The 19,807-nt window shown below is 40.2% G+C and overlaps 1 protein-coding gene across 3 annotated transcripts; it reads left to right on the forward strand.

The window, feature by feature from the left end:
- The first annotated feature begins 552 nt into the window (after nt 1-552).
- Nucleotides 553-15,725, forward strand: CCDC174 (coiled-coil domain containing 174). Of its 3 annotated transcripts, none has more exons than XR_015701704.1 (12): nt 553-638; nt 2,107-2,211; nt 3,160-3,260; nt 4,184-4,242; nt 5,308-5,488; nt 7,472-7,567; nt 9,034-9,170; nt 9,563-9,657; nt 9,903-10,050; nt 11,164-11,298; nt 13,015-14,073; nt 15,406-15,725. XR_015701704.1 is itself a non-coding variant. In XM_087745490.1 (12 exons), exons 1-12 carry the CDS (start codon nt 597-599, stop codon nt 13,898-13,900), a joined length of 1,797 nt encoding a protein of 598 aa, XP_087601616.1. In that variant the 5' UTR covers nt 553-596; the 3' UTR covers nt 13,901-15,725. The 3 variants fall into 3 exon arrangements, 2 of the variants coding, with proteins under 2 accessions (XP_087601616.1, XP_087601615.1); XM_087745490.1 differs by having other exon boundaries at nt 13,015-13,404; nt 13,593-15,725; XM_087745489.1 differs by having other exon boundaries at nt 13,015-15,725.
- Nucleotides 15,726-19,807: the final 4,082 nt, after the last annotated feature.

A 19,807-nucleotide genomic window follows, 5' to 3' on the forward strand; every position in this document is an offset into this window, starting at 1 on the left:
AGCTCCAGGAAGCATTTCAGGTCTCATCTCCGTAACGCTCATGTGTCAACTAAGGCAGGAAAGAGTTTTTTTTTTTTTTTTTCCTGCTTTTGACACCAAATTTCAACCATGTACTTCTTCATTTAGCCCCAAACCCAGCTCTGGGCTGGCCTGCAGTCTTGCCAAGCCCTATTTAATTTGTGGCCACAGCGGCCGCCCAGCAGCCCCAGAGCAGCCCACACCACCCTCGCTGGCAGCAGCAGCCCTCAGGCAACGCATGGCCGTTTCCAAGAGGGGATCTGAAGAATTTGGCCTCTGCGTGCCAGTAACCCTCATTTTCACACACAACTCGAGCACAGCCGGGGAAGCCACAGGCAGGGAGAGCTCTCGGTTACCACCGAACCACACCAGGCTGAGCAAGGCTTGCTCGCAGGCTGCCCTGCGGCCGCAGCCCTTACCCTTCTTCCCTCCCCTGACCTCCCTAAGATGGCGGCGGGGAGGGGCCCGCCTGCCCTCACCGGCGCTGTCGCAATACCGCCTCGCTTTCACTGCGCTTTACGGTAAGGCCGCAAAGCGGGGAAGCAGGCGGCCGGCCGAGGCGGTTGCCGGAGGACACCATGGACCGGAGGAAGAAGCCGCTGGACGTGGCCGCCTCCTCGGTGAGTGGGCGAACCTGCCCGGGAAGAAGCAAAAGAAACCCCTCCGCCTCCCTAGGAAGGCCTGTCGCTCGGCTTATAAGGGTGTGAGGGCGGCCAGGTGGGCCCTGTTGCCCGCGGGCGGGCCCGGCCGGCGCAGGCCGTGCGGCTCGGGCCGCTTCCAGGGAAAACAACGCACCGGGGCTGTGTTTTCTGCCCCCTCGCCGTGACCCACTGAAATGCACACTCATAAAAGGAAGTACTGATTTAAAGGGTTATGTTATAAGCCTTCTGACGTCACGTCTTGGTTTTGTGAGATGGCCGGGGGGGGGGTTCAGCCCCTTCGCCTCTCTGACCGAGCGTACGTGCCAGGGCTGGATTTGCCCCCATTCGTGATGTAATGATAAAATTAGGGGCTGAGAGGGAAATGCGAGTGGATTTCCTGATATTTTCCAAGCAGGAGGAGGTCGGTGTCTCGGCAAATGAGCCCCCGGCCTGAGGGGTGGCGAGGTCCTGTTCCTCTCCGCTCCCCAGCAGTCTGTTAGCAAGAGATTGCTACCAAACGCTTCTTTTTTCCAAATAAACGGTTCACATAAACTGTGGGTTGTGTTGTATATGAAGCATTTAACATGGTATTTTTGCATAATCACTTCTAAACATTCAGAGGGGAAAAAAAAAAGGTTTCATTTGCAACACTATGCATCATTGTTACAGGGACCTGAAAAGCAAATCCTTTAGTGTTTGGGACAAATATTAGTACCAAAGTCTCCCACTTTCCTGATTTAATGTACATCTGTGAAATTTGTCTTCTGTAGGAATTGCAGGGAAAGTGGCACAATATCCTCTTCCAGACCAGGTGGTTTTTAGTTTAATTTCAAGATAATAGCCCTGCTGGTGACGTTTCCTAATAAAAGATGAGATGGGCGTTGGTCCCAGATGGCAATGCTACTTAAATATTTATTTAAAAAAAAAAAAAAAAGAGAGAGAGTCTAAAACTATATAAACAGTATATAAAACAGTGGAAAAGTATATGTATTTTATGAAAGCAAACTTTCATGAATTCTTTTCTGAGACAGGATTTTATTCATTATCTAATGGTTAGAAGTTTCCTTTTCAAATTCAGTAGTGTTATTTCATCAGCCCTCCTCTATTTGTTTGTCATCAGGAGGCTGGTAAAATCTGTATGGAATGATGTCTCTCTTATTCCTATTATATATCAAAGGATCAAGGATATCTTTGGGGTTTTTTTAAATTCCTAATCATAATTTGCATTCCGTGGTTTTTTTTATATTGTTTGCTGTAAACTTAAGAGTGATCTTTGTGATCGGATCAGTGCTTCGAGGTTCCACATAAAAATGCAATCAAATGCACATGTAACTGCAAATGCCAGGTTGTTTTACTAGAAATACAGTTATTATTTTATTACAGTAACTGATGTATAGGCATGTGATATGTCTTGGTTATTTATTTGTTTATTTTGCTGTTGATGTAGTTGGTAGATCTCAAAGCAGAACTCTTCCGAAAGCAAGAAGAATTCAAGAAAGAAAAGCTATTGAAAGATGCTGGCATCTTTGCAAAGCCCAAATCTTCTAATAAGGTAGAAATATTTTTCCATTGTTGTTTTTGTCATTCTTTCTCCTTAAAGTAAGGAAGTTCATTTTCAAATCTAAATAAATAAATACTCAGAGCTGTGTTGCTATTCAGATGTAAAATCTGCATGATGAGGATGTTCTTTAAATTTCTATCAACTCATTTCCAGGTGAGATTCTTGTGCACAGCAGAAAACTCATCTCATGCTTATGCCCATGAAAATCATCTCTTAATCTTCATTCTCCAGGGAGCCACAGCTTTTGTAACTACAGGGAAAGATGTTTCTTTGTTTCTCCAAGATTTTTTATGGTTGCATGAAGGACAGAGGATGAGAGACTCTTCCAGAATCTCACTGAACTTTCTTGATTAATCATCTGCTATCTGTTCCTCTGTATCGCGGTGTATAATAATGAATACACCATTATCTCTCATGCTTTATTGTTTACCGCACGCTGGGTTTTATTCATTTTGTAGCTTTCTAGTAGTAGGATATAGTATTGCTGCCATATTTGAAGAACATGCAGCATTTACAGTGTTATGCTGTAAACAGGCAAACTGATTGTATTTTATATCTAAAATGAAGGTAGTAGAGAATAGGAACAATTCATAGCTTTGTTACTGCTTTAGTAATCAGCAATTCTTATTAATTTTTTTAACCATAACATCTTTGCCAGAATAGATTTTGTCTGATTTCTCAGTCCTTTTTTTTTTTTTGCTTCTCAGCCTGTCCTTAAACTATTCTATCGTACTGCAGTCTGTGTAATTTTGGGACATACCTGCTGCATCCTATAGCACAATAGGTGTAGTCTCAAGTCAAACATGTTTAAGGTGTTATTTGTAGAGTCTTTTATGATTGATTTCCAAAGTTTGCATTGTGGAGTTGAAACACTTTTTAATCATTATCATGTCAATATTTTTATTTCTTTATTTGTTGTTTTAAAATTGTACTCCACAGAAACCAAGCATCTGGAACAAACAAAACACAGGAGTTGCAAATCGAGCCGAGAAAGATGTGGAGCAGAAGACAGAAGAGGAGCATATATTAGATAAATCAAGGTAACTCTTAGGCTCTGTAAGAAAAGAATGCTTTGTAGAGTTTGTTTTTCAGTGTTTAGAAAAGCACATAGAGCAAGTTATGCACGTTTTGGACCAGCAGTTCTCATTAGACCAACCAGTAAGACCAGCACCAGTTCCATGCTCTTTACCAGTAACGTACAGGCTGCATCCCAGCAGTCTCGTGTTCTGAGGATATCTGCCCTCACATTATCGTAGCTGTCTAAGTATGTCAGGTTACTGATTTTTGAAAGTCATCATTAGACTTAAAAGCCAGGGCAGCGATACATCAGAATTCTGTAGCAAAGCGTTTCTTGGACTTGACAGAAAACGCTTGCTTTTTTGCAGGACTTGACCCATCTTCTAAATGGGTTAGTTGTACAATAAGATATATGTTGAAAATGCAATTTATAAGCCATTTGCTGTTTTTCTGTAAGCAGCTCCTAGCTCTTCAAAGTTTTCTACCATTCCAGAAATTAGCTAAGGTTTTCTCTTCAGTTTCTAAGCATAAGTGTAACTCCATGTTATATCTTTCTCTTTTTTTTTTTTTTTTTCTCCCTGTAAAACACTATTTTAGTATCTCATACCTGCAAATAATGGTCTAGCTTCCGGTATTTATGTGACAGACCGTAGTAGTTAGATAGAGGTGGAATACTTGTTACATTGTGTTCCTGCCTACTTGACAAACTATACTTAAGATTAATTCTCTAACTTCACTAAAGTTATTTTCAGTATAAACTCTGGAACTGCATATCTATTTATCTTCAGAAAAGTCAGTTAAGGTTCAAAACAAAAAACAGGCATAAGTCAGCTTCTAGTAAATATTTCAAGCACTCCTGGTACTTTCCTGTTCCATTTATCTAAAGCTAAATTGGTCATTTTGAACTGTGTTGGGAATTGCAATGTTAAGTTTTTTTCTTTTTCAGGAAGAAACTAGAAGAGAAAGCAAAGCTATATGAGAAAATGACAAAAGGCGACTTCCCAGGTGAACAAAACTAGCCTAAAATAAGTATTATTTATATATATAAAAATTTGTTTCTAAAGTTCACCCTAAAAGTTGGTATTTCTGACTATCTGGCAATTTACAGCAGCTACAGTATGAATTCACTGCTTGCCTTCTTACGTAGGAAATTTTTTTGGAGTTATTATACAAAGTGATTGACATGGGTTATTCTGCTTTGAAAGGGAGAAAAAATATAGATACTAGAGAAAATAAAATTCTTTTTTGAAGGGCAGCCTGTCCTAGTGAAGCACTATGGGCTTGTTTCACTCATTCATTAAGTGGGTGGAATCTATTCCGGTTTTTCAATACACAATCTTAGAAAAACGAAGTTAATTTATTCTCCATTATGCAGTCTTTGGATTATATTGCTGGTTTTCTGTCCTGCATTCCAATTCTTGGACCTTTACAAAGAGAAGAGGAGCAGGAGGGGAGTCTGGCTGGTCCATTTGTGAATGCCAGTCATGCAGCTAATAGGGTTAGAGAATTCTAATCTGTCCCTTTCTTCTCTCGCTCATTCAGTCCCTTGCAAGACATAATTATTAAAATAGAATCCAAATCTCCTTGCAATTAATCTCCGATGGTTTTTTTTTTTTTACTAATGTCCATCTTCCAGATGTGACCCCACCACTTTTCTCTGCTTTTCTAAAAACTACTCTAGTGACTGCTTAACACACAACTGCCAACACGCCAAATGTTAAGCATCAAATAAGTATTTGAGCTGTTAAGCAACAAACCCTATACTTCTGAAATGGTTAATGAGCAGAGCATATTTTAGTGCAAAGACTGCAGCCTTTTCTGTATTATACATAAATGATTAATTGCTTAAAAAACCCCTAAAACTTATATTCAGAAACAGAGGTTATCACTGCGGAGCCAATTTATAGCTCCAAGTTTGCTTGGCACTGAATGAGATTTAAGTATTCCCCAATAGCGTGGTCAAGGGCATTGCTAGCAGCTGAAAAGCTGATTGTGGCTATTTCGTGTTGATTTTGTGCTCAGTTCTGTTCTTTTCATGGCTGTTCTCTAAGAATTGATTTTCTGCCTTAGATGAAGAAACTGAGGATTTGTACCTAGTGGATTTCACTCAGAAGATCATAGACAAACAGCACGAAGTACAGGAACTGTATCAGAGCGAAGCTGCTAGAAAGACTTTAGAAAAAGAGACAGATGATGAGGAAACTCAACCTGAAATGGAAATACCACCGCCTGAGGACCCAGATGAAGAATGGTTGGTACTACTGATGGGGCTAAGCTGTCCTGACTAGTCTGGTTCTTGACAATTGCATGAGAAAATAATTTTATTCCCCGAAGGATGTGGCATGGCACCTTTGGTTTTTTGTGGTTAATACTACACATTGAGAAGAGGTGGTAACATTCTTTCATTTCATGTCTCATTAAAAAAGACAGTCCTTCATGTTAACTTTTCTTTCCATGTAGGTAGCACTGTAATAGAATCTACATCCAGGATTTTGAGAAATATCAGTCAGGGAAATGTACTATAAGTGAGACACTGTAATATCCTCTCTTATGTTCTTGCGTAGTTTATGGGAGTTCTGATCACAGTATTGATACAATTTTATGCTTTGGTGTCTTGAATTGAAATGTACTTTAGCAAACCTTAGGGGTTTTATTGTATCCACCTTCCCTTCTCTAATCGTGTGTGACTTATAAAACGAGCAGTCATTTTCATTGTATGACCTCCTCTTAAAGGAGAGAAACTCTGATTGGAGAAAGAACGCTATTTTCCAGCTTTTCTGCCACTGTTTAACTGCAGCACAGCAAATTGTAAGAGTTTTCTGTGACGTTCCAAGTAACCACTACCTTTTCATCCAAAACATTAGGAAGAATTATGAAACCGGCCTGACTAAACATTTTCCTTACCGCTTTGTTTAAAATGCTTATGGAACAGAGATTTTACTTCTGGTAATCAGGTTAAAACAGCAGTGACCGACAGGAAACAGAGCACTCCCGTTCTCCGGTTTATCAGGGCAAGATAAGATTTGCAACGTTATGTTTCAGAATAAATTGGGAGAATGGATCCAGCAGAGTACCAGAAGACTGCTAGGCTGGAAAGGCAGATACACCCATTACCAGCATCTTGCTGAAATTCAAGATGAAGCTATTAATGAGCGATGGGCTCAAACTGCTTTGTTGCTCTCGTCACCGTAAAGTGTCAGAAATTCAAACTGGTACATTTTACTGTTCACATGGTGCTTTTCTGTCATTGCCTGCATCTCTCATCAATGCCATGTATTATTATGACTATATTGTCCAGCTCAGTGAGGCCATAGCCTAATGAGGATATTTGGGTGCTAGCATAATTAATGCTAATTATTCTGCAGCAATATTTAATTACATCTAGTTACATCTTTACTATAGGGAATGCAGACTTTTTTTTTTCTACTGATGCTACATTATAATAAAAAACAAAGGGCACTGAGTATATAGTAAGCTTTAGATATCCTTAGAAATTATGTAAAAAACGTACTAAAAGCACAGATCTTCAAAAGTTTGGTTTTTGGGAACGTGATTACCAGTCCTACTTTTTCAGATGTGATATTAATTCTTTAGAATGGGATAATTGAGGCAGCTTGATGCTAAAGAACTTTCTAGCGTTACAGGACAATAAGTATAGCTCTTAACAGCTTTTTCAACAACTGTAAATTAAGTGTTCAGCACTATAAAGAGTTGAATAAGAAGCACAATATGTGCTTCAAAGGACCATTTTGCTTGCATTTTAGTCAGCCTTTGTTATGCCAGTTGAATGAATGCTATCAGCCTATTCTAAATGAGTTTTAGACTGGTAATTGAAATACATTGTAGCAATTTCATATCCGCAAGAAGTCAATGCCACATCATTATTTTCACTGTGGGAAGCAAGTGCTAGGCTCGGTTTTACTTTGGTGTGAAAATTACATGACATTGCAACTTTTGAACACTTTTTTACACCGTCTTATTGCCAAGGCAAACAGCCGGCTCAAAGTGAGATTGAGTAAATGTCTGTGATAAAACTGTCATATGCCCTGTTCAGAATGTGTCCTCTTAACCTCCGAGTCTGTTAACTGAAGGGTAGAAGAAGCTGTCACACATGGAGAGACTGAGAGGTGCTGAACACTCTTTGGAAAGTGTCACTGCTTCTGTCTTCTGGTTAAGAGTTGTGTAAATCTGCACATAGAAGTTCTACATCAAATTTCCTTTGCTTTCATTACAGGGTTGATTATGTAGATTTCTTGGGCCGATCTAGACGCTGTATGAAGAAGGATTTGCCAAGTCTACTTAAAATGGATCAGGAATTGCAAGGGAAAAGGTGTGGTTTCTCTAATGGATGTGCCTGTTTCTTGCAGTATTTAACATACATTTTTTTAACGAGAAGGGAGAGAGGCTGTTCTGTATTATCCCATTCTCAATCCAGAATTGTTGATGCTACTGCTTCCTCTAGATATACTTTACACCAGCTTCTGCTGGTGACTACATTGTGCCTTAAAAAATAGACAGAGTAGCTACAGAGCAATTGTGCATGACTCTGATTTTATCAAAACTTCCTATTATAAATTCATATAGTATTCCAAGGCTTCTGTTTTATTGCACCCTGGCAGTTCACCATTTGAAATACATGGCTGGTGTACTGGTTTTAAATTGCAACAGAATGGAGGCCGTGGATATCAAATAAAAGCCCAAATGGATTTTTTAATAAACTACTGAGGCACACTCTTTGATGTAAATGCTGACCAAATCTCAAACCTCACTTACGGAGCATAGCTTGCAGGGAAAAGTTCTAATAAATTGACGTAGCAATCTCTCAGATATTTGATGCATCTTCTAAAACTGTGGTACTTCTATGGAAATTGTATTTTATTATACCTTCCAGAAAATGCCAGAGAAGTGATTCCTGGTTCTGTTTAACCTGGAAACTGATTTAGTCTTTTAGCAATTCCAAATTCATCGTGGCATTCCAAGTGAATTTGTTAGATCTCCGTTTGTTTGGTTTTGCTCTTCTGTTAAACAGCTGTTTAATAGCTCTTCTGTTAAAATTATTATGGGAGCACTGAGAATTGCTTTCAGAAAATAATCTAAAGGCACCTCAACTAAGCCTGTACTGTTGCTGAAGTGAAAATTCTTTCACACTAACAACTCATTAGTGTGTTCTCTGTATTTTAAACATAAGATGGAGAATATGAGTGCTTTGAAATTGCAGTCTCTGCATTGATATGGATGACAGTCGGTCAGCAAAACCGGCTTTAGCTAGACAATAAAAGAAAGAGATCCTGCTGCTTCTCTTGGGAAAACAAAAGTATTTCCCATATTGGGTATTAATATTTGGCATGGACTTCTAGGGTAAATTAATGGCTAGCTTTCTGTTATTTCAAATACCTTTAATTTTCCTATCTTAAATCTGAAATGTTTCTATATGTGGTTGCTAGCACCCAACAGATGCCAATGAAAGTGATTATTTCACCTCCCATTCTGTGATTTGATAATAATTTCATAAAGCCTGTAAGAAAGGCTATGATTTTGTTTAAGTCTTTTAATAACATGTTCTACTAGTACTTTGTTTCAGAGGTAGTTTTGTATTTCTGTCTTCACCATATACCATAGTCATCAATGCTGCATCACAAAATGGTGCCTACCATGATCTATGTTTTGTAAAAACTGCAACAGTGGGTCAGACCCCATCATACTTCCACTGTTTGATTCTGTAAAACTGCTAAGTTCTGCTCTGTAATCCCTAACTTTTTTTCTTTTTTCTTTTTTTTTTTTTTTTTTTCCAATTAGACAAGGTCCTGATGGGAATACTCTGTTATCTGAAGACATGAGAAGAGAACTTCAGAGGCAGCAGTGGGAAAAAGAAGAAGAAGAAGCCCTCAGAAAACCCATGGGACCCATACATTATGAGGACATTCGAGAAAACGGTATACTTCCATACTTTATATCACTTATATCACTAAAGAGATTGGTTTTAGAGGAAGCAAGGGAAAGTTACTTCTTGTGCCTTTATGGCAAACTTCAGGTATGTGTTAAGCCACATGTGTAATAACCATTCAAATTACCAGTGCATAAATCTAGATTTATTTTTCCCCAAATTGTATTTTTCTCAAAATTATTTTTCAGATTTCCTTACATCCTCCTGTTTTCTCCTTCAGGAAGCTTCACTTCATGCATCATCTAAAACATTCCTATTTTAGCCATCTAAAACTAATGCAGTGTATGTCATTGGGAGTAATTCAGTGCCTGAAAGCAGGGTGCATGGTGTTGTACTTACTGTTAATTATAAACTGAGTGTAACTTAAATTCTTCTTTTCAGAGGCCAGGCAGCTTGGTGTTGGTTACTTTGCCTTTTCTCGTGACAAAGAACTTAGGAATAAACAACGGGCAACACTGGATATGCTAAGAGAGCAGGTATGAGTTTAAAGAGCATATTGGGATATGAGGACATCCTAGTTTCCGTGGTCGCTGTGTTTGATTTCTTGTGTAAGTCTTATACTAGGTGATGCCTGCAGCTGACTCCAGAAAAGTTGGGCCTCTTTTTCCCTGTTGAAATATGGTACTTGATGAGGGTTGCTTTTAGTTGTTTAGTGAAGGAAGATATGTAGCTGGTTATAATAACAAAGGAAGATTAATTCATGTTTTTCTTTGCTGTTAAGACACTCGATCAGAGAACTAAACGTGAACAGTTAAAAGAAAAAAGGAAGGCAGCTCTAGATGCAAGGCTGTCTAAACTTCGAGCACGGAAGATTAAGAAGTTAAGGGAAGCTGGATTAGAGGAAGAGGCAGAAAAATTGGAGAATGGAGGTATGATCTGCTGCCTTTTTAACTTAAAATACTTGCTATTTCGTCTTGTACTTGATCGATGGACAGGCATACTTTAATTGATTTAGGTTTGGACATTCAATATATTGGTATTATGTATTCTATAGATACAATTAGTATAACTTAAGATAGTGAGAGCTCATGTAATTGCATGTAGATATCAAATCATGTCGGAAATAGCTTAATAATGCAGGTAGAAATATGATACGTAAATTGTAGGCTTTTTTGGATTCACACCTGTCAGCAGGAATTATGTGGGTTAATTATGCAGGTTGAGGTTAGAGCTGCTGAAATTTTACTGGCTTTTTCTTTTTTAAGATGAGGTAGAATAAAAACTACTAACAAGTTAATTTTGATATCCTATAATATACACTCTTACAGTTTCAGTGCAGTCTGTAAATTGGACATACAGCTGACTTCGGGATTTAGGATGATGAATTTGAGTTCTATTCCCATCTCTGCGCTGTCTCCCTTATGGCACTGCTAGTCAACTTGTACTGTCTGTCTCCCACTGTAAAATGTAGCTGATATTTCAGCGTGTCAGAATTCTGTGCCAGTGATTAACTGGGAAGTGTTCTGGAAACGAAGAACAGTAATGTGCCACTGCTAACTGTTAGTGTTGTTCAGAAGAATAAGAATGCAAATTGTTTTCTCCATTAAAGGAAATGGAGATAACGTGCTAATGTTCTTGTTTTTACCTAATTTTCTAGCTTCAGTATGACACCCAACACATTCCTTTTTGGGTTATTGGGCAATAGATTTTCAGCAGTCTTTTTGAAACAACTAGAAAGCTAATGAAGTGTCTCTTGGTAGATGCGCTTCCTGATTATCTGGCTTGCCCATTATCTTTTCTTAGGGTTAGGGTTCTTTTCTAACTAATATGCAGTTCATTTTCTTATGTTTAATATGCATAATATGCAGTAATTAAAAAAAAAATCGCCTCCCCACTCAGATGCATTTCTTTATTAGAATGAAGTTAGGTCACTAGTATGAGCTCTGTAAATGCAAATACTCTTGCTTCCTGTTCCTCCTATGAGGTTCATGCAGATTTTATGCTGTTACTAACAAAAACTACTCTCTCTTTCTGGAACATAGAGTCGAAAGGTGTTACTGACGAACCAGAAGCTCCGAGAGTTACTGCAGCAAGTAGAAAGGTAGAAGTTGTCATCCAGGAGAGAAGAGATACAAAGCCTGGTGTGCCTTATGTCCGAGAGTGGGATAAAGGCAAAGGTAAGGAAATGTAGATTCAGAAACATTGTTTGGAAGCAGTGTGCGCACTGCTCTTTTCATTTCTGTTTTGTGACAAAGTATGGTAAGACTGAGAAGCAATGAAATATTTCTCCCTTTGTATTGATGACTCTCTAGTGTCCAGGGCAGTGATGGACAAGGCATGCCTTAGTGCCAGTAGCTGCTACAATGTCCCCGTGATTTTTTCTTCTATATGAGTTATTCCATTTCCAGGTGACCCAGAGAAGTTGACAGAATGACAAATTTCATAGTTCATAAGATTTATTGTCTTTCAGTGTGGTGTTTTCTTGATGTATTTATGTAGTTTGTGCTATGTGATGGCAGAATGTATTACGCTGAAACAGGCACAGGACGATACTAAAAAGTGATGCAAGCAGAGACCGCTTCAGTGCCAACGCCCCATCTTGAAGCATCTTCCTTGTCACAACATCAAGTGATGCCTGCCTTCTAGATCCTTCCCAAACCCATTAACTCATTTTGCACCAGTTATCTAAGTCATGCACGTTCTTGTAGTCTGACACCTGACTTCTAAGTAAAAGCAAACGAGGAATAGGCAAAGCACATAAATGTCCACCTTCTTTAGTACTCCTCTAAGAGCAGCGTTCCTATTCTGTGCAACGCTGACATTACCGGCTTCTGTTCACTTCTCACAGTCTCTCTTTGTGTTCAGTTAATGAACATCGTTGTGAGGGGAAACTTTGTGGTTCCATTAAAAACCAAAACTTTCAGGTCCTATCTGTTAAATCTCTGTCCTGCCCGACACTGTTTTTTTCCTGCCTCTGAGGAATCCTAGTATCTGGCGGATGCCCAGGCAGCACTGTACTACACAACAAATACTACACTCAGAAAGCAGAGGACAGCTTACTCTAAAATGTGAAGTAAAATAACTGTGGTTCACTGAACATAAGCGTAACACAAGCATCTACATTAGTATAAGAAGGGATAAACAAAACTCCTCACTCTTTTAGATGCTTTCCTCCTTACTATTTCATATTTTTTTTATATTTTTACCAAAGCAAAGGAGGAAGTCCTGCTCTGACTGGGGCTCTATTTTGCCACATCAGACAAATGTGTAGCCCTTCTACAGAAGTCTTGGTAGAAACGAATACTGAAAAGAATTTTACTGGTTTTAGAGAATAGGTTTGGGGGACGTCTTCAGAGCAGATTTGGGGGATATCTTTGTAAGTGTGGTGATCTTGGGCTGTCATTCCATTGCAGTACTTCAGAACTATCTTTAATCAGAAATAGGCAGCTGTCATAGCAACTAGAATATCTACCACTTCTGTTGAAATAAAGTTGTTACTGGTTTTCGCCTGTGCCCACTAGAGTTAATCTCATCATCTCCATCTCCTAATAACTAAGCTCTTAATGCTTTGATTGTTTTGTGTTTTGATTTATGCCTAACTAATCAGTCGTTTTTCATAACCAATGGCCATATTGTTAAAGGATCTTAAATTGACTAGGATGAGTTTTATAGAGGGTGGTGGTGATCTTTAACGCTCAATGCTTTTGTTCCTGCTCTGTAAAGAAAGTGGACTGTCAGCTTAGTCTGCAATCTAGTACTAGATGGAAAAGTAACTTCAAATGGCTCTACACAGCTGCATCTTCTCTGTTTGCTAATTTGTTTTCCCTCCTTGCTGACTGATCTTCAGACCCTGAAATCTATATTCAATCTACCATTTTCCCTGTTTCTAACAGAATTGATGTTTGGACAATGGTCAAAGAAACAGGACGAACTCAGAGACGAGCGAGATCCAGAATTTGCACCACCTTCTGATTACTTCATGGGACAAAAGAAAGATGATAATTACAGAAGTCAGAATTTGAACAGCCCTGAAACCTCCTCTGAAAAACTGGAAACGGAGACAGGACAAAAGCAACAGATGCCATCGGTGCAGGCCAACGGCAGCAGCACTGAAGATGTGCCACCCTCAGTGCAGGCTTACCACAGCAATGTTCAAGATGAGTCAGCATCAACAGAGGCCTGTGGCAATGACACTCAAAATGGGACATCATCATCAGGGGATGACAGCAGCGACGATGAGGATATGCTGCCATCAGCACAGGCTTACGGCTATGGTGCTCAAGGTGTGCCACCGTCGATGCAGGCTTACGGCTATGGCGCTCAAGATGTGCTGTCATCAATGCAGGCTTACGGTTATGGCACTCCTGATATGCCATTTCCAATGCCGGCTTATGGCTATGGCGCTCAAGGCATGCTGCCACCGATGCACGCTTACGGCTACAGCACTCATGATATGCCGTTTTCAATGCAGGCTTACGGCTACAGCGCCCAAGATGTGCCGCCAGGAATGCAGGCCTATGGCTGCAGCGCCCAAGATGCGCTGCCACCAATGCAGGCCTGCGGCTGCAGCGCCCCGGGTGTGGCGCCGTCGGCGCAGGCCTGCGGCTGCAGCGCCCCGGGTGTGGCACCGTCGGCGCAGGCCTGCGACTGCACCGCCCCGGGTGTGGCGCCGTCGGCGCAGGCCTGCGACTGCACCGCCCCAGGTGTGACGCCGTCGGCGCAGGCCTGCAGCTGCAGCGCGCAAGATGTGCCGCCGTCAGCACAGACCGACAGCAGTGACGCTCAAAATCAAGAACCACTTTACCAAAGTTTAGATGATATGCTGTCTTATTACAGACAAGTGACTTGAACTGAGAAAAAAAATAAGCGAGAATCGTGATTTAAAGAACTGAAATAGAATTATCTTCTCAGCAAGAATATTATTTTCCCACATCTGGGAAAAACAAGTTTCTGTAAGTAGACCAAAATAAATCTCCTGGAGACCTAAGCTATTTTACATCACGGCTGTACTTTTGCCCTGTTGGTTCTTTTCCCCACCCCCACCCCCTTTATTTAAATTATGTGATGGGGGGGGCAGTACTTATTTAGTTTAGTACATATTTCAACTGCCATTTACACCTGAACTTTGGGGTTTATTAACAGCTTGCTTTCAAAAGATGAACTCTTCCTTTACTCTGTCGCTCCCCAGCTAGCTTCTGGTTCGGAGGTACTACAAGTTCAGTGGTATCTATAGAAACAGTATTGAAATGGCAGGCCCTCTGCTGCTAAATACAGAAAGATTTTAGGAAATTTGTTACCTACTTAATCTCCGGCCTTTAGGAAGTACCGAATATGATCTAGGGAACAGTGGTGGAGAGTAGTTCACAGGGTCGTAATGGCTTCTGCATTCCTGAGGTCGGTATGTAACTCATAATTCTGTGAGGCAAATTAGAGTGGAGAGAGGCATTGCAGAAATCAATAAATAGCGATGGTTAGACTAAGAATAAACACTTCACTAAAGTAGAAGTCTTGACACCTGAAATTACCGTCTTACTGGTTTGGAAAATACTCTCATAATTCTCCAAGTGCATTTTTCTTGCATCATTTGTTATATTTATGGCTTTATTTAATACTTTTTTCCAAAAACTGTGATATTGCAGTCATTATATATAAAAAGCAGACCAACCTTTACCAAACAAGCTTTCATTAAAGAAACTCGGTAAATGAGAAAAATACATATTTACCATGTAGAACATTTTTATTTCTGAAGAAATTTAAGTACCCCCATTTGTATTTTAAAAGCTCATACAAGGATAAAGACCTAGGAAAGCAGGTTAGAATGGGAATTTCATAGATTGTCTAAAGATAAATGACAATGATACTGTCAAGGTCGTGAACATTTGAATGAAATCGTGAACTGGCCAAAGAGACAGAGATAATGTGCTACTCGTGTGTGCCTCAGGCAGATTTCAGGCTGCTTTGCAAAGCCTGGTGGACAGCAGTGTGTTCAAGGTCACTGAGCAAACTTTGCAGCATGCAGAACACATTCACTGTCCCCAAACTCTGTTTTAACCTTGGCTAGTAAACACGCTTCCATCTCCCCCCTTTCCTGTATCACTGGCTTTTGCACAGGAATTTGCAGAGCAGGAATAACACCCCACCAGAGCACCAGTGGTACCATTTTAAAGCCACAAAATACCCCAGTCTTTTATCCTTACCCAATGGTTAAGAGACTGGAGCTTTATGATAACTTTGGGTTTCTGTTTCTCTTGGTTTTGCTGCTGCTGACACTGACCTGAATTCAGCCATTGCGTGTGGCGTTAGGGCGTGTGTTTCTTCCTTTCCTTGAATCTCTTTGGTATGAATGAAGAACATGAAAATAAATAATGACTGTATACTAATGATTAAAAGGAAGAGGAAGATGTTACGAACCCATCTGGTTTTACCAAATGCGACAGCATCAACTCGTTTTTTTTTCCTCAAATTTGGTACAATCTCAGGTTAGTCAATATCCATGAGATGGCAGTCTAGTCTTACCAATTTTCTGTAAGAAATTCTGCCAGTATATACCTATTTTCTGCTGTTTATTTCATAATAACATTGAAGTAGTCTCTGATGACCCTGATCTGAGAAGAATTTTTTCAAATGCTGCGTCACCTCACATTTAATTTTGAGTTTAAAACAGTTGCGTTGTGTTTTATCAGCTTTCTTCCACAAAGATAATAAGCGGTCAAAACATGAATTTCAAATTTGACTAGTTAGGAAAACAGTCGTCCTGCAGTGCCACCAGTTGTTGAACTTACACATAGACACACGCTAAATGTTGTAATGTTTCGTAAAGCAGTGTTTGGTTGCCCACAGAGTAAGCAAGGCAAAAGCTAATTGCTAAGCTAGAATTATTTGCAAAGACCTTACTACTTCTTTAGAGTACCAGACTACTTTGAGTAAGTTTCCTAGGGATCCACTACCAGATTTCACTGCTCTACGTCGCCAGGGGGACCACCACCTTTGTCCTCATGCTTAACCGCGATCCACCGGTACGGCTGGAACATGTCTAATACGGTGTTGACAGAAGTGACTTAATAGCGACTGTCATGTTTAAGCTATTTAATTAGGGCAGCCTGGTTGTTACAGCACAGGAAATAAAGGACCTCATTCAGATTCCTACCGTCAGTCTGGGAAAGCTCTGTTCAAATGATGGATCTTCTGTGCACGTGAGCGAATGTAAGTTTGGACTCAAAACAGCTGAGCTGTAGGTTGGAATAAACACTGGAATAAACACCTAAGACTTCGTTTGTAACGGGCAATTTCAATGTGTAAGGCAGGGTAGAATTGCTTTCCAGCTTAGAAACAACGCGCTTTTAAAGCAGGTAATGCATTGAGAAGTAGTTTATGAGATCTATTGGAAAAACAATCCCTTTTGACCAGAGATGCTTTAACTAATCCATATTTAAATTTCATAGCAAGAAAGAATTTAGTACTATAGTTTCTTGGTTCACTACAAATAAGATCAGACTGAATGAGCGATTCTGCTGTTTGAAAGACATTGAAAAAAAAAAGATTTAAAAAAACTGACGCGTATTTTATATCATTGAAAGGTCATAATTTAGAAACCACTATAATGCCCTTCGAAGGTGGGGGTCCAAGGTACCGTTACAGTTTGGAGAAAAGGGAAATGGAAGATGGAGATTGGCGAAGCTGCTAAGGGCCGCAAAGGAATCACTAGTCCATGCCAAGTTAGACCCAGGAGCTCTGTGCTCAAACTGCTGTTGTATCTCTGTGTTATATTGTGTCCCTCTTTCTAATTTTTTGTTCAAGGCAGCTGTGGGAAGAAGGATCAACTGGAACATAAAAGCATGAGAAGCTCCCCAGAGTGTTTTGAAACTTGCTGGGCGGTGCAGTGAAGCATTTTAGGATGTTTTGGGTTGTGTAGTTCATGCTGCCTTAGCCACTCTCAGTCTAGAATCGCTGTACATTACAATTAGTTATTAATTAAGCCTCAGAATATTATTCTGAAGTAAGATAATACCACTCTTCCCATTTTGCGGAAAGAAGAAAACTAACAGGCAAAATGTCTTACGCAAGGTCACAAAGCAAGTCCGTGGCAGAGCAGAAGTTCAAACCCAGTTCTCCAGGCTGGCTGACTTGCGCTAGAGAAGTTTCATATTTAAGACCTCACGTGAATCGGTATGTGGAAGTCATTCAGAGCAGGGTATGATTACCTTGGAGCTGAACTAACTCTAAAGAGTGGGCAAAGTACTTTAAACATTAGAGCTTGACTTGAATTCATTATGGCAATCACATCCTTCGATGGATTTCCCTATAAAGAATATTTGCATCTATTCTGCTACTATTTTAATCATTGACATTCATTTCCTACTGCCTTCTGGGCTTTGTTTCTTCTATGCCCTTCAGACTGTGGGTAATTTTATGTATATGTGTGATTTGGGACCTATATTGTCTTTGCATTAGTTTAACACTGAGCTGGAGCTGCAGTAAGGAATGAAATGCCATTTATTACATAGCATTATGTAAAAACATACAATCAAAGTGTTCCTTTGTTCAGCTTCGTTTCCATAGCCTAATATTAAACACAGGAGGACTCTTGGCCGGGAAGGCCGGTCAATGTCTACATTAAACTAAAGCCTATTGAGAACAGCTTTCCCACAGCAGTGACCTGTCACTTTGCCATTTGGTCTCCTTCCCTCTTGTTTTGATTTTTGGCTGAAACACTTTTGCATATTCTCTTGTGCTGTGGAGCACACATTTCTATTCAGTCTATTTCACTCTTATTTCACTCAGACCACCTCAAGTTAGCTGCACTGTGATTGGCGACCTCATTCATTTCATTTAGTAATTCCTGGGGCAAACAATGGCTTATTGATACACTGCCAAGGTTATATTTCTCTCAGGTTCTGGTCAGATCTAGAGGATGTTGTCTCCCATTCCCTCTTCCTCCTCATTTTAAACCACCCCCCCAAATCACCTACTTTGACACCAGCAGAAAATGGCTGTGCACTTGGGCTATGTGGGTGAGGATCTGCCACCATCAGTATATGACTGATGTACGTAAAGCAAAGCAAGCTCGTGTTTTCACTCTGAGCCTGCAAAATTGTGGGCACGCTGTATCTATGGTTGCATTTCACGCGTTGGAACTGAGCTCTGCCCCCAGAGGTACCAGTGGTGGCTCATGCTGCCTTCAGTGTTCTGCACAGAGCCAGGAGCAGTCCCTGGCTCCTGGGCAACATCTCTAAGGCAGCTTTGTCCCACACCTTTGTGTGAATATTTTTTCTGATACACAAGTTATCTTTGTCCAAAATGCAAAAAGCATTCAAGCATGCTTGAATGTCAACCTTCACCTGCTCTGTCTAGCTGGCAGGACTCAACCTGATCTCCAGAGAAGTGCCCTTAGGGAACACAATTTTCTCTGGCTGATTTTCACCCCCTTGGAAAGCAGCAGGGATCTGGATCTGACCGTGAACTATTAGCATGTAGGCTAGGGCTGCTGGAAGGGGTAAAAAGTATCTGGCTGCAATTCTGTAATGTTAGAGGCAGATACTGTATCAGTCGCGCTGTTCTCATTAACTGTTTTTAATACAAATGGCTCTCCAAGTCCTTGGGGGTCCAGGAGGCCTGGCCCTGCTACCAGTTCTGTCAGTAGCTCTAGAGCTGTTAAAACCTAGTCCTGCTAGAACCTACTGTCTCCCGTCTTCTAGTAAACTTAGACCAAGATCTTCCCTCCTCTCCCTTTTTTTGGTCTGTTGAAATTTTGTCTAAAAATTACGTGCAACCTTGACCCATAAGACCCAAGGTACTTACTTTGCATCTTAAAATAGTTAAAGAGGTCAAACAGAGGCAAGAACAAATGTAAAAATGTATGAGGAGTTGGTCAGCATACAGATGATCGGATTAATTTACCCCTCTGTCAAAGATATGGCCTCGAGCAGGCCACAGAAACTTGAACTTTCATAAAAATTCAGTTGAAATTTAATAGTTCTAGCTGGAAGTTTACTTTGTCATTAAGAAAGTGCTTTGCTTGCTTTCTCTAATTAAACCAAATAAAATTCTGTTTTCACAGTCAGAGAAGTAAACACTATCCTTTGTAAGCATCTAAGGAAGAAAAATAACTCCTATACTTCTGGAAAGTTGAAGATTAGTTTAGCCTCATTTAAAGAGAGGGATCCAGAGAAAATGCAAGATGTTGCCCTGGTGGTGTGCTGCCAGCCCAGCCACTAACTCATGTCATGATTTAAGTTGAGACGCAGAGGTGCCTGATCACGTTCTGCCCCCACGACACTCAATTATTAACGTGCTTTGACCTTTAAGTGCAAAGTGACTGAAACCTTATATATATTTATGGTAACATGGGCTTTTGCTGACAGAAGTGTTGTATGACTGTAACTGTTGCAGTTACCCAGCCTTCCAGCTCAGATTGCAGCTGTGACCAGAATTCAGACAATGATCCTTTGGCTTGTATCACTCAGAGAGGCTTCTAGCCTTTATCCAGAGCTGCTAACACTATTCAGCGCTTATCCCATATTGCTTTAGGTGCTCTTTTCACTTGGACCAGTGTAAATCACCTAAATTTATTCATATAGGTCGTGAAATATCTCAGTGTTTGGGTAAGAAATCCAAAGTAGCTTCATCAGAGACACCAAGGAGCCAATCTGCTATAGGTGTGTAACAATTAAACAGTTTCATCTTTTT

Source organism: Nipponia nippon, unplaced genomic scaffold (assembly GCF_047370975.1).
Source record: "Nipponia nippon isolate SJK-2023a ecotype South Korea unplaced genomic scaffold, ASM4737097v1 scaffold_9, whole genome shotgun sequence".
NCBI classification, from domain to species: Eukaryota; Metazoa; Chordata; class Aves; order Pelecaniformes; family Threskiornithidae; genus Nipponia; species Nipponia nippon.

Coding starts and splice junctions, on each gene's coding strand:
- CCDC174 (XM_087745489.1), top strand. CDS start 597: ATGGACCGGAGGAAGAAGCCGCTGGACGTGGCCGCCTCCTCG. Junction 639..2,106: donor TGGACGTGGCCGCCTCCTCG/GTGAGTGGGCGA, acceptor CTGTTGATGTAG/TTGGTAGATCTCAAAGCAGA. Junction 11,299..13,014: donor AGAGTGGGATAAAGGCAAAG/GTAAGGAAATGT, acceptor TGTTTCTAACAG/AATTGATGTTTGGACAATGG.